We start from the raw sequence: 14,374 nt of genomic DNA on the forward strand, positions 1-14,374 counted from the left end.
ATTAGAGATATCGTTGATGAAGATCAGGAATAGAACTAGGGCCAGAACACTGCCTGAGGGCACTCCAGCCTTGACAGGGGGGGGAGGAGATGAAAGGATGCCATTGAGAGCCACACGTTTGCTCTGAGAATAGAGGAAGTCGGGAAGCCATGTATGGAGTTGGCCTTAGATGCCATATGCAGAGTGTTTGGAGAGGCGACTGCATTGGAAGCTCAAGATATCTCAAAGAGAGACGATCATGATCTCATTTCTGACATTGAGGGCTGACATCCTTTGTTGGGATAGCAGAAGCAGCATGTCCAGGACAGAGTGACCTGGTCTGAATCCGACTTTATGATCTTAGATGAGGTCGTTGGAAAAAAGGAATGATTTCATATAAACTGCGATGAGGAATTGCATGACCTTGCTGTAATTGGAAGTAAGCTGATAGGTCTGTAGTTAAGGGGGTCGGTTTTTGCACCTTGTTTATGTAATGCATTGATGTTTACTGACTTCCAAGCTGATTGAAGATGACCTAGGTTGAATGATAGGATGAAGAAAGCAAATATATGATGTGCCAGAGCAGCAGAGCAGGTTTTTTAGAAAATGTGCACTGATGCTGTCCAGTCCAAGTTACAGAATCATTGTTTTACCCCCTGTTGTGTCACTCTTCCATTGTGGCTCGATCCTTTATATAAATTTTTGTTTTTTTAATCACAATTTAGAATATACATGATTGTAGTTGAAAATAGATACTGTAGCTGTCAAAGTTTAACTCTTCACACTCATGGTGTGAAAATATTACAAAACAGAACTGGTTTACGTGTTTTATAATTTTTAATGCAATACCCCCTTCTCCCCTCTCACCCGCTCTCCCCCCCCCCCACCCCCGACTACATTCCCACCTCAATATCTTATTTTGAATATCGTCACATGAGATGGGTCCATTAACACAGACCATTTGAGCCAGGTGCTTGTACAACCCTACCGATTCCAAAACGATCTGTTAATGTCACTGCATTCTTATCACAATTCCCCAAGGTTCACGAAACAAAGCTGAGTCTGGTGGTGAAACATGCATGAAAGGCAAAAGGCGGAGAAATGCTTCTTATCTATGTATTACTAAAACTCTCATCTTGTATATATGTATATATGTATGTATGTATGTATGTATGTTCCCGAAATACAGCCAAAATGGTACATGATAGCACAAAAATTTTAGGGCCACCTTACTCACCATTCTCCTGTGGTGTGCAGTATCAAGTTTCGTTCAAATCGGGTAACAAAAAAAATTATTGAAAAAATCAATTCCCGATTCAGTCAAGTGCTCTTCGGGAGAATTTAAGCAATGCAAACAATCTCAGCGGTATAGTTCGCTGGAGCCATCTTTTTTTTATTGAATGATTTTTTTTCATCAACCGCTGTCACAACGGATTCACGGGTCGTCTAGTAATAATTAAAAGGGGGTTTATTTAAAGAGAATATGGGCGATGAGTGAAACAAGACGTTATAAATATATGCAGATGAACCAAGCAGTCGACAGACACAACCAGGAGATTATGGGACACAAAAACTTGTGTTAAAAAGAACTAAATATAGCCTAACCCCCAATGGCACCAAACGATCAGACACACAATGAAGGGGAACGAATGAGGAGTTCAGGTAGTTCAGGAATATATACAGAACAGGACTTCAGCAATATATTAATTCAAAACCAAAACAGACAGGGACTTGTGCAGGCACGATGGCCCTGAGCTGACGATTGATCCAGAATGGTGGTGTGGTCGTGCAAGGTGAATTGTGGCTCCGGGCGCAATAGTGAAGAGGAGCGGTGAGGATGGTGATGGGAAGGTCAGGAGGTGAAGGAGGCAGCCAAGCAGAGGGAAGGATCTCTTATCCTCAAAGGTCCAACTTCAACTGCTGTCACCTCTGGGACTGCCTTCGTGGGTGATGGGTCCCGTCATTGGCAGCCTGCTGTTGTATGTGGCACCTTCAGTCGGGCAGTCCCGTCCTGCAGAACGTATTCTCAAACAAGTACACTGCCCTCAGCCAGGTTACTCCAGCTGACCTTACCACCAACAGCTTGCAGTCTGCTGGCCAAACAGTTTGTGTTGATGTTTCCTTCTCAAATGCATTGTGCTTTCTATGTGTGCTTTCCTGCCCAAGTTCTTACATGGACTAACAGGTCACCTGCTTACAGGAGGTTTTATACAACACAGCCTGACTCTATGCTACCTTAAGGTTTACATACAATTTCTGCCTCCTCGACATGTTTCGCAATATGACTTATTTCTGACGAATAAGCTGATACAGGGTATAAACCTAAGCGATTCAATGACACGGTTCATACGAAAGTCTGAACACAATCTAGCTTTGGATCCCGCACCCCTCTTCCCACTCCCCCCCCCCCTGCTTTATATGCGACACAATACAATGTGTAGAGTGAATAATACAATGTCTATGAGTGAGAATGTTACCTCTGCTTGGACCACAAACTTCAAAGTAACATTCCTGTTTGTAAAACCATAAGTAAAGTAAGGTTATCCTAGATTATGGCAGTTACATTTTCAGCAATTTTGACATGTGTTTCACCAGTTCCACCACAGATAACAAAGGTGTCTGGAGAGCAAACGGTGAGTGAAGGGGCCGATGTTACGATGACGTGTCAAGCTGAAGGAAGACCTGAGCCGGTGGTTACTTGGCGACACCTACAACCACCAGGTGAATCAAGGCAATGACTGGATTGTGCCACGATCATGTTTGTTTTTCATTGTGTCTCAGCATTGACCTAACTTGCTTGTTTTCTGATGAGCAAAGCTGGTGAAGGAACCCAAAGATAGACACTTAACAGGGAAGACGAAGACATACTGGTACTGTAGGCAAAATAATGAAGAACATAGAATCGATCGAACTATATTGCCAGTTAAAATTAAAGCATGTGGTGTTGGAGGAAGTCTCGCTGACAACAGAAAAAATGACTTCAAAACAGAACAAAGTGAGTCGTAATAAACAAGTATATGCAATTATAATAATAGCATCCGTTGAAGACAAAGTCTTCGATATCCCCCGCCATAGTAAATGAGGATTAACAAACTTATATTCTGTAAGCGTGTGCAATATGTATGTGAAGTTTCCCCTTGATCTGACCAGCCGTTCTGGAGAAGAAGATGTTTGAGGATTTTAGGGTAAATTCAATATGGCCACCAAACCATGTGACCTATCAATTAGAAATTAACAAACTTCTGAAAGGATGTCTTGGGGAAAGTGTATGTGAAATTTTGCCTCAATCTGTCCAACTGTTCTGGAGAAGGAGATTTTTGAAATTTATTAATTTTCTCTCCAAGATGGCGGACGAACCATGTGACCTATGACATCATAAATTTACATTCTGCCTCCAATCCTCCAGTGGAATACGTGTGTGAAGTTTTGTGTTAATCGGATGAGGTGTGTTTTTCTATCCAAGATGGCCACCAAACCATGTGACTTGTGACGTCATATTTTTTTACTATGTATGCAGACATGATGGAAGATGATAGTTGCAAATTTTCACTTCTTTAGGTTATGTCATTCCAGAGAAAACATTATTTAATATTTTTCTTGAATCCAACATGGCTGCCAAACCATGTGACCTATCAATTAGAAAATATCAAAAGGCACCAGTTCACCACTTGCTTGATATGTGTACCAAATTTCGTAAATATATCTTGAGGGGATTTGTAGTTAAGCTCCGGAAACGAAATGTTACGGACGGACGGAACTCATTTCTATATCCCCCGCCAACTTCGTTGGTTGGCGGGGGATAATGAACAGGAAACAAACATTATTAGTACATGTTGAAAAATTACGCATCCAAACCGAGAATTTAATTCAGGCTCCCTGATGAACTGTACCATTGTTCTACTATCTGGGCAACCCCACCAGTACGGTTCATCAGAGGACCTGGGTTTGATTCCTGGCCTGGATGTGTAGTTTTTCCACGTATACTTATAATGTTTGTTTCCTCTTCATTTATGATGCTACTACGCTCCCTGTGGTGATTAAGAGCGGACATGGGATTGTCCCCCCGCAGGAGGAAGACCCTCTCATTGACAAGCCCTCACTATTCCTATGGTTGGCAGTGAGTCCTGGAAGCAGTGGGGGAAAGAGAATGGCATTTCTATACGTGGGAGAATTGTGTGCTCAGACAGTGGGTTGCCCAGATAACTCAGATGGCAGAGCACTGTTATGGATCACCAGAGAACCTGGGTTTGATTCCTGGTCTGGATGTGTAGTTTTTCCACAAATATTTATAAACCCAGTATATGTCAGGATAGAAGGAATTTGCTTGTTGAGTAATTTGGGACTAATTTATTGGTCCCATGCCATTTATAACATGTGAGCATGATTCAAAGATGATGTTGATTTTTTTTTTTTTCTTGATCTAAGAAAATTAAAAAGTAAAGGGTGGTTGATGAAATTTCACCCAATTTTTCAAGGGATTCCCTTGATAAACATGTACACTCGTCCCACTGATGTGGAACATCGTTTTTGGTACGTGTCCGCAGATATTTCAGGATATGTGATTCGACATCTTCATTGTTTGTCAACTTTCTGTCACCTCGATGTTCTTTAAGTGGTGCAAAGACATGGAAATCGCAATGTCACAACTCTGGATTTTATGTTGGATGATTTCGAACTTCCCAACTCACTGACACTAAATTACGCAGGTCTTTTGAGATATGGTCAGGTAGAGGTCCTTTGGTACCCACCTTGCATTACTCTTATTGAAATTGAAGTGGGAATGAATGATTACTTCAACAACACCAATATTGACATCTAATTATCTTGTAATTTCACTTATACTAATTTGGCAAATCCACTAAAATAGCTGTTCAACGCCTTCAGTGTTTGCCTGAGACAAAGATGGGGGTGGTGTATGAAAATGCTCATGATCACTCATTAATTCACAGCCATTTTTGAACTCGCGACACTCTTTTAACACACTACACCGTCAGACATGCATACTTAAACTGTGCAGATAGTCTACTGTTAATTTCAGACTTACCAGGAAGTTAATGATATGCCTCTGCACCACTCACATGTGACTGTTGGTTGCCATCTTGGCTTTACACAGAATGCAGTGTGATGTCACTTCCTATATAACTTGCTCAGGGTAGACAATATAATTGTACAAAATTTCAGCATTGAACAATATTTGCTGGTTGTCAAATAAAAAGTTCCCATCAATCTCAAACAGCCTTCATATCTAGACTGGTTTATCCAAGTGTTCAGATTACTCAGATCCCCGCTCACAGATCTCTGCTAGCTTATCCATGTTGCTGCATTTGAGCCTGGGGAGTAACTGCTGAAATCTTTCTGTCCAGGTTCTTCCCGACATCTTTGTTCTTTGTTCCTTTCACACTTCTTTCTAAAAAATTTTTCACAATTCTCGTTATTCATTCTTATTCTTGCTTCTTCTTCTCTTTCATCTTTTTTACTCACTATTCCTCTCTTTCGTTATGCATCTCTCCAAGGAGAAGTGAATTATTGCAGAAAGTTTTCTGTAAGGCTCACTTGGCTGCACCTGGATGGGTTTGAGGGTTCTGGACTAGCGGCTGAAACCCGAATCCTATCCAGGTTCCTCCTGATGACTCCATCTTTGTTCTTTACTTCTTCGGGTTCTTTCTTGGTCTTCCCTTTGATGAAGCATGGAGGTATGAGAAATCTCAACGAAGAAGAGATACAATTACCAGAAATATTTGAAGTGCTTCAGAGTGGAACAAGAAATGAGTGGTGGAAGTTAATAGCGAACGTAGTGAGGTTCATACTTAACGGGGTCACATGAGAGAATAGGAAACAACAACAACAACAACAACAACAACACAATACCCTGGCAATTTGGAATCCGTGTCGTTGGCTATGACCCTTTTGCTTCCGGTTTTTTTTCGCTTCTGGTTTTGTTTTTGTTTCCGGTTTTTGTCATGGGGAATGATGCATGCCGGTAAATAATGGTATCGTTGGAGACATGAAACACCCAAATATCAGACATGGTGTATATTTCCTCCACTGATTTTAATAAAGATATCTCCCGCATCATCAAAAAATAATTTTTAATCGTGATTTACATTATTTGATCGCTGATCCCGAATCCAGGCCGAAGTCACCGGAAATTGCACATACAGTTGTGAACAAGTTATAGGTAAAGTCAGGAGCGAATATAAGAAGAATTCTATGTTCGCTTCTAGTATTTATTTTTTTAGATGAGATCCTAGGCGGTGTAGTTGTTGTTGTGAAGGTAAGGTTGAGGTCATTTTTTTTTTTTTTTAGATGAGATCCTGTTCTAGGCGGTGTAGTTGTCGTTGTGAAGGTAATGGTGAGGAAAAAAATTCAGATGAGATCCTGTTCTAGGCGGTGTAGTTGTCGTTGTGAAGGTAATGTTGAGGTAATATTTATTTTTTTAGATGAGATCCTGTTCTAGGCGGTGTAGTTGTCATTGTGAAGGTCATGTTGAGGAATTTTTTTTTCAGATGACATCCTATTCTTGGCGGTGTAGTTGTTGTTGTGAAGGTAATGTTGAGGTATAATGTTGAGGTAATATTAATTTTTTTAGATGAGATCCTGTTCAAGGCAGTGTAGTTGTCGTTGTAAAGGTAATGTTGAGGATTTTTTTTTTTTTCAGATGAGATCCTTCCTGTTCTTGGCGGTGTACTTGTTGTTGTGAAGGTAATGTTGAGGTAATATTTATTTTCTTAGATGATATCCTGTTCCAGGCGGTTAGCCTGGTGTTGGTGCAGTGGTTAGGGCAGCGGCTTGGGATCCAAAAGGTCCTGAGTTCAAGCCCCGTTGGGCCACTGAATTAATACACCAGGGGGTTGACTCAGCCTGTCATCCTTCTCAGGTCGGCGAAATGACTACCAATATACTGGGCCGGTGTATACCCCGGTTAAAATAGGTGTACCATATCTCTGTGTCGTAAGAGGTGACCAGGGTTGCGTCAGGAAGGGCATCCGGCGTAAAACATGTGCCAAATCACTATGCGCATCATACAGATGATCCGCTGTGGCGACCCCGAACGGGAGCAGCCGAAAGAAGAAGAAGAAGAAGAAGATCCTGTTCTAGGCGGTGTAGTTGTCGTTGTGAAGGTAATGTTGAGGAAAAAAAAAATTTTTCAGATGAGATCCTGTTCTCGGCGGTGTAGTTGTTGTTGTGAAGGTAATGTTGAGGTATAATGTTGAGGTAATATTTATTTTTGCAGATGAGATCCTGTTCTAGGCGGTGTAGTTGTTGTTGTGAAGGTAATGTTGAGGCAATATTAATTTTTTTCATAGCAAAAAGACTGTTTAATGGTGTATTTACTTTTAAACAGCAATAAATAAAGTGAGTAGAGTTTTGGCCTGCATGTAGTGCATGATCTTCAAATCAAAAGAAGTAGTTCCAGAATTGTATAGAATTGTGGAGAAGCTACTTTGGAGTATTTCATTCAGCTTTGGTCACCTTATTATTTTGTAATCCAAAAATATAACGACATTGGAGTGTGTTCACATTTGAGCAGTGATTATGGTTATTGAGATGTCAGGTCTCGGAGGAAGGGTGAGAAAATACAGGGCAGTGTTTACATAAAAAAAGCTATAACGGCACTCAGTAGAGTGCATACCTCAACCAGGCTGAACAGTTTACATTTTGTATCCCACTGATATGCTGGATATGCATTCATACCTTAACCAAAATCTTATTACCTTGTTCTTATCACTTACCCAACTCATCAACCAAGCTTCGTCCAAATTCATCCATAACTGTTTGAGATGTCATGCGATACAGTATATTGTTTTTGGCTATATCTCTCACTGGTGAAGAATCACTTGATGTTTTTTCAACAAAAAAAACCTCTCTCCAGATCTGGATACAGATCTTCACCAAATTTGAAACAGTTCGGCCTTGTCGCACACCCAACCTGTTCCCCGAGTTTTGTCCGTATCCAACTACAACTTCTTGAGATATTTTGCTCGCAGACAAACAGACAGACATTAGTGAAAACATAATCTCCGTCCACCTTCGGGTGCAGAGGTAAAAAGTAGATTTGACGGAGTTATGATGGAATTGCTTGTGTCGAAGATATGAAAGGGAAAGAAAAAGCAAATTAGAACCAAAATGTGACAGTTTGTGTTGATGTGACAAAATGTGACAAAACGTGACAGTAAAAAAAAAACAAGTATTGTGGAAGAAAGGACAGTCAATGTATTTACTAGAAAGAAAATGGATAAATATTGAGGGATTTATGAAAATCGCCTCATTGGTTGTGGTGGTGAGACAGATAGAGAAAAACCTGCTTGTTCTAGGCTGTATCAGCATACCTGCCCCATATGTACCTTTGTCCTTTCTGATCCCTCGATACCATCCTCTGTTTTCACATATTCCTCCTCTACCAATACTTATCATCTCTCCCTTCCATATTTGAAAACCACAAAAAGAGGCACCATTAAAGTGAGGTTGGTTACTGTCACCCAGTTTGGTGAAAGTGTTGCATGACATTCTTATATCTTCATGTTGGGTAGACGGAGACATCAATGTTGTTCGATGAACTGAAGTCAACAAGTTATTTTTTTTCCCCAACCATGAAGGAATCGTCTTGCACCAACGAAACTCGACAAAGATTTTCATCCTTTTCTGGGTAGTTTTGGTTCTTCCTCGATATTATCGACATCCCTCAACTTACTTGGAAATCGAAGGAACTTCAATGCAGTTGGAGGCCATGAGGCACGGAAAGCCTGCACAATCATGCCAAAATCTTAGTACACCCCCATCCCCACTACTTCCAGATACCTATCTAACTCAATTTTTATATTATCCACCGACTCCACTATCACTGCCCTTGCAAGGAGACTATTCCATACATTCACGACTCTCTGAGTGAAATACAACGGCCTCACTGCTGTCTTAACTCTCCCCCTTGCTCTTCAACTGTGACCCCTTTTGCTGTAAATGGCCATTCTGCTGAAAAATTATTCTGCATTTATTTGTCGATATCCTTCATTATCTAAAACATCTGAATCAGATCCCCTCGGAATCACCTCCTTTGTCAGTTAAAAAGTCCTGTCTCTTTCAGCCGCTCCTCATAGCTTCGTCTATCAAGGCCCGAGATCATTCGAGTTGCTCTATTATGTACTCACTGTATGGCAACTATGTCCTTCCTCAGATGTGGTGACCAAAACTGGACACAATATTCCTGATGAGACCTCATTAAATTCCTGTACATAGTTGACACAATCTGTTTTAATTTGTAATTCATCCCTATATTAATGCAACCTTCATCCGCAGCTCGATGGAGGAGTGCTCTCCCTTCTGGCTCCCCTGCCTCACATCTTGCTCAGTTTGACACCGTGGAAACCAAAGCCTACAAGATTATTGAAATATCCCAGGATAAAGCTGAGTATGCCTGGTGTTGGCTTAATGGTTTGGGTGGTGGTCCTTGGATCCTAGGGTCTTGTGTTCAAATCCCGCTCAGTTGTTACCAGGTGGGGTTAACTTGTCCTGTCATCCTTCCGAGATCGGCAAAATGAGCGCCAGCTTGCTAGTATCCTGTGTCGGAGTGGCGACCTGTCCAGGATTGTGCCAAGGAGACTGTTTCAGCAGCACCAACGCTCTGCACAGAGTATGGTCCCAATGGATGGAAGCTGAGTCGATGGGTGTATCACTTTGCCATCACAGACAGTCTTCTGTCTATCTCTATCTCTCTCTCATTCTATCTCTCTGTCTGCTCTTGCCTCCTTTCTGCTCTTTCCATGCTTTGAAAAGACATTTCAGCTTTTCATTTTTAATTAATTTGTAAAAACTTCTGAAAACTTGTTTTTATTTTTATTTTTGTCATTATGGGGTATTTTGTTGTAGATCAGTGACAAAAAATTTAAATTTAATCCGTTTTAAATTCAGGCTGTAATAACAAAATGTGACAAAAGTCGAGGGGTGTGAATACTTTCTGAAGGCAATGTATGTGCCCCACCCCCCTGCCCAAGCCCCCAGTTTTTTCTCCAGGTCATAGAAAATGTTTCAGTTGCAACATTGTCAAACCGACTCAGTAATGTGTATGACTAAGATAAGGAGGACAAATATTGAGAGGGTCACACTTCTTTTACACAGATAAGTACTTGGAGGTTTTAACAGCTTTCCATGGGACAGTGGTTTGGTTCAAAGAGAAGTTGGATAAACAGCTAATACTAATAGCAATCGCTAGTTGAGAGAGGGTAGAGGTGGTTGTCATGACAAGGCAAACAAGACTTTCTGTTTTTATTATTTTCTGTATTTCTCAAAATTGCATGGCATATTTCAGATCCCACCTCATAAAAGTTTCCCATACTCCCTGCTAACCCCCAATCCTACACACACACACACACACACACACACACACACACACACACACACACACACACACACACACACACACACACACACACACACACACACACACACACACACACACACACACACACACACACACACACACACACACACACACACACACACACACACACACCTTGTGGACATGTTTTTCTCCTGATAAGCAAAGTAAACCCAATATTTTAATGCCTCGTCTTTGTTTACCTTTCGAGTGAAGGATGTTCATCATTTGTTCTTGTTTTCCTTGCTGTTGTAGTAATTAATCATGTTTTTTTGTCTTGTTTTTTCATGTTTTGGTGGCGATGGTAAGGCAGACCAAGTGGGTACAACTGTCTATTCTTAAATCTTCCTGTACTTTCTTCATGTATGCCATAATCATTCACATAACCATCCCTATCCCTCATAAGTTCGATTCTCAATTCTCTCCCCCCCCCCCAATCCCATTGATATTCTCAGAATTCCCCCCTCCCCACCCCCGTACATCTCACCATCGATTTGCCAATGCATGTAGGAGACCAATGATGTTATGGAGACCAATGGAGCAGCCCAAATGGTGTAATGGTGAACTCAACAAATACTTGAGAACAGTAAATTGGAATGAGAAGACCAGGGACCAGAACATCTGTCTGGGGACCAGACCATTTGGCAGGACAATGCTGATGCTTTGATCCAACAGTGAACTAACAAGGGCTGATGATGATTCTGATGGTGATGATGCTTCCTTCCCACTTGTGTTTTCTTTCTGTTTGTCCATCCACTTGTTGCATCCACATATTGTCGCACTGTTATACAGTTGGTTCGTTGACATCATGCTTTTTATGAGCCTAAACTTTGCATATGCATATACAATATATATATATATATATATATATATATATATATATATATATATATATATATATATAACTGTACATACCATATGGGGCTGACAGGAATGCCCGAGAGGTATGCACACTCACCTTTAAGCCCTGAAGCCTGGGTTTAAGTCCAGGCCCAGCTGCAAACTGTCATCCCATTGTTTCACAAACAGGGTGATTCATCATTCATGCTTGTACCGTCCTTCGGATGGATGTTGAACTGGGTGTCCTGTCTGTCGGCATTAGTTGGTGCACCTTAAAGATATACTGTGTCCTTCGCAAAGAGTATAGGCGATCCATCGCCGGCACCACCGGTGGTGGCCACTGCACATAGATGCCTCATATTTTACCATTAAAAAAGTGTCATTGCCTTGTGTGAACCCATTCAGCTTAACATCCCCCATCATGAACCACAGTAAGTCAGTGAGACCCTGTGCGACACAATAAGCGTAGCTTGTGATTACGTCGGTCGAGTTTTGAGTCACGTCTACAATTACATAAAAAATATGAAAAAAGAGAAATATATGATTTTCCGTGCCACAACAGTGTTACTTTGGGCAGATGTCAACCAGTTGCTTTGGGCAGATGGGGTTCATTAGCTTTGGTAGACACCTCATCTCGGACAAGGAAACTGAACCCAAATCTGCCGCCGCATTCCGGTTCAGGTTTTGAAACCAAAGGTGAGGGGATTCACGAGGTAAGGACAGCAATCCTTTTTTTTTAAAAGGATGCAGCTTTTGCATTTGTAAACCCATGGGCACCCTTGGACAAGGTATACTACCCCATTTTAGCCTCAAGATCAGGGTTCAGCGAAACCACTGGAGCAGGTGGTGGATGGCCATGCAGGCAGCTGACACATATTGCCAGAAATGGCTCGAAGGCCTTGATGCCAAGCAGAGGATTCTCTTCTCTTTCCTTTTTTCTTTTTTACATGATCTAAGTCTCATAGTGGAGCTGACTGACACACACACACACACACACACACACACACACACACACACACACACACACACACACACACACACACACAACCACTGAGCATGGGGGAGTGCCATCACTTCCCCTAGGACTCTGGGTCCAACAATGACACCGCTTTTGTCATTTCCTTAGGAGGAAATTCCTCCTCCCAATGGATGCCAACATGTGGGGATTGTTCGTCCTCTTAACCTTTTTTAAATGCTGAATGTCAAGCGAGGAAGCAGCACATGCGAGCAAGCAAAAAGTCAAATATATTATTTTCCATGCCGTAAATCCGTACCTTAACCATTTTAAAAGTCTTTGGTGTGATTTGGCCAGGGTTTGAACGACCGACCTCCCAGACTCAGAGCAGATGCTGTAACCATGAGAGAACTGAGTGTTTGGAGAACAATGGTGAGGATCATCCATCTCGTATCGACCCTGCCTGGAAGAAGGCAATGGCAAGCCACTTCTGTGCATGCCAAGAAAACAATCATGATCAGAAATCTAAGAGATAAAGCAGTGGTGAAGGAAGATGAGTCCCCCCCCCCCCCCCCCAGGTTTGAAGACACACAAATGGCTAATGGGGAAGAGCAAGGCGTTTTGATTAGTAAGGTCTGACCGTTTTGCCAGAAATGGATCAAAGCCACAAGGATATCCAGTTGCTGAGGTCACCAGGACTGTACGTCAAAGTCTGAGCTTCTCAAATGTTCACAAAATTGTAACATGGAATGTAAAGTCAATGAATCAGGAAAAGTTAGATGTAGTTAAGACAGAGATGAATATTACAAGAACCTAAATTTGGTGGGTACATTCACTGAGATTGACTCGTTTGGGTCAGTTTCAATCTGATGGTAACAAAATGTTCTTGTTTGATCAGGAAACCTGTAAAATAAATGGAGTGGCAGTGATTTGCAATAAGAAGATGATGGGGTCAGTGCTGGGATGCAACCCACGCAACGGGAGACAGGGTTTCACAATCGCTTCTGTATTTGTGTGTGTGGTTGTGTGTCAGTGCATCTGTCCAAGCAATAAAAATTTTCCCATTTGAGCTTTAGTTCTCGAATTTTCAATGAACTCTTATGATTAGAACATGGAGAAGATTAGGAATTGGGTCAAAATGTCAAAGGACAAGGTCATGGTAAACACAAATAGGCCTTATTAGCTCGTTCACTGTGCAGCGTGAGACGGACGGGTTTTACAATCGCTTCCATGTATATTTATTTACAATTTGAACTACAATGGGTCTCTCCCAAGACATCGTCTTTTTTGAGCTTTTGACATCAAGTTTTCAACAAACCTTTATGATGAGAATATGGAGAACAGCAATAACGAATTCTTACATTTCGTTTTCTTTCGCAGTTGTTTTCATCAAGTTTAGTTTGAATACAAAGTGGACACGAATGGCCTTTGCATTTTGAGATGCTTTCTAGTTACCTCCGCCACCGAAGGTGAAGGTTATGTTTTTCACCCTTTTCTGTCTGTTTGTTACTTGGCAAAAAAAAAAAAAATTTTTTTTGGACAAGTATGTTGATCGCCTGCATTTGTTTGTGTGTTTGTTTGTGGTTGTGTGTGTGTGTGTGTGTGTGTGTGTTTGTCTGTCCCCTCACCTCCAGCCCAAACAGCTCAAGCGATCGTTCTGAAACTTTCAGAGGTTAATATTGTTGTGGGCCGGGGTTCGGTGGCGATAAACGACCACTAGGTGGAGCCGTCTCCCACCGAACGCCCGGAATTTAGGTCGTGACTCTCGGACAACTCCGAAAGGTCACGGGTCACTTAGAGCACCGTGGTCGCCAATATTTTGACGGCGTGAGATGGGGTCCACTTGTCTAATTCCAATTTACCTAAGTACTCACGACGTCCCACTCCCGGGGAAACCACACCCTCGGCCGACTTTGTCCGAATCGAGTCAATATCACCGACTCGGATCCGGTGTAACCGATCGGAAGCTACCAAAGCCGTGCCGGACCAAATTAACAATTTACCGGCCCAAACGGCCTCACTAATTCTCAAGTCCGAACCATGCTGGGTCAATCAAAGAAAGGACAGAAACGAACTGGAACATTTAACACGGGGGGGGGGGGGTATTTTACAATAATAATTGGGGAGGGGAGCACACAGAGCAGAGTTATCCGAATAAAAAGCAAGCAATGTGCAATGAGCAAAAGCACTTAACAGTCCTATTTAAAGACGGGGCCCAGGGACACGCA

General features: G+C 41.8%; 1 protein-coding gene across 1 annotated transcript in view; it reads left to right on the forward strand.

The window, feature by feature from the left end:
* The window catches only part of LOC147031637 (limbic system-associated membrane protein-like), a 388,857-nt gene that overhangs the window by 337,230 nt on the left and 37,253 nt on the right, over positions 1–14,374 (forward strand). Inside the window, exon 4 of the mRNA XM_085866197.1 lies at positions 2,575–2,700. Within this exon, the coding sequence (XP_085722323.1) occupies positions 2,575–2,700 (126 nt within the window). The remainder of the gene's footprint in view (positions 1–2,574; positions 2,701–14,374) is intronic.

Source organism: Eptatretus burgeri, chromosome 2 (assembly GCF_056783735.1).
Source record: "Eptatretus burgeri isolate ZD-2024b chromosome 2, Ebu_testis_v1, whole genome shotgun sequence".
Classification (NCBI taxonomy): domain Eukaryota; kingdom Metazoa; phylum Chordata; class Myxini; order Myxiniformes; family Myxinidae; genus Eptatretus; species Eptatretus burgeri.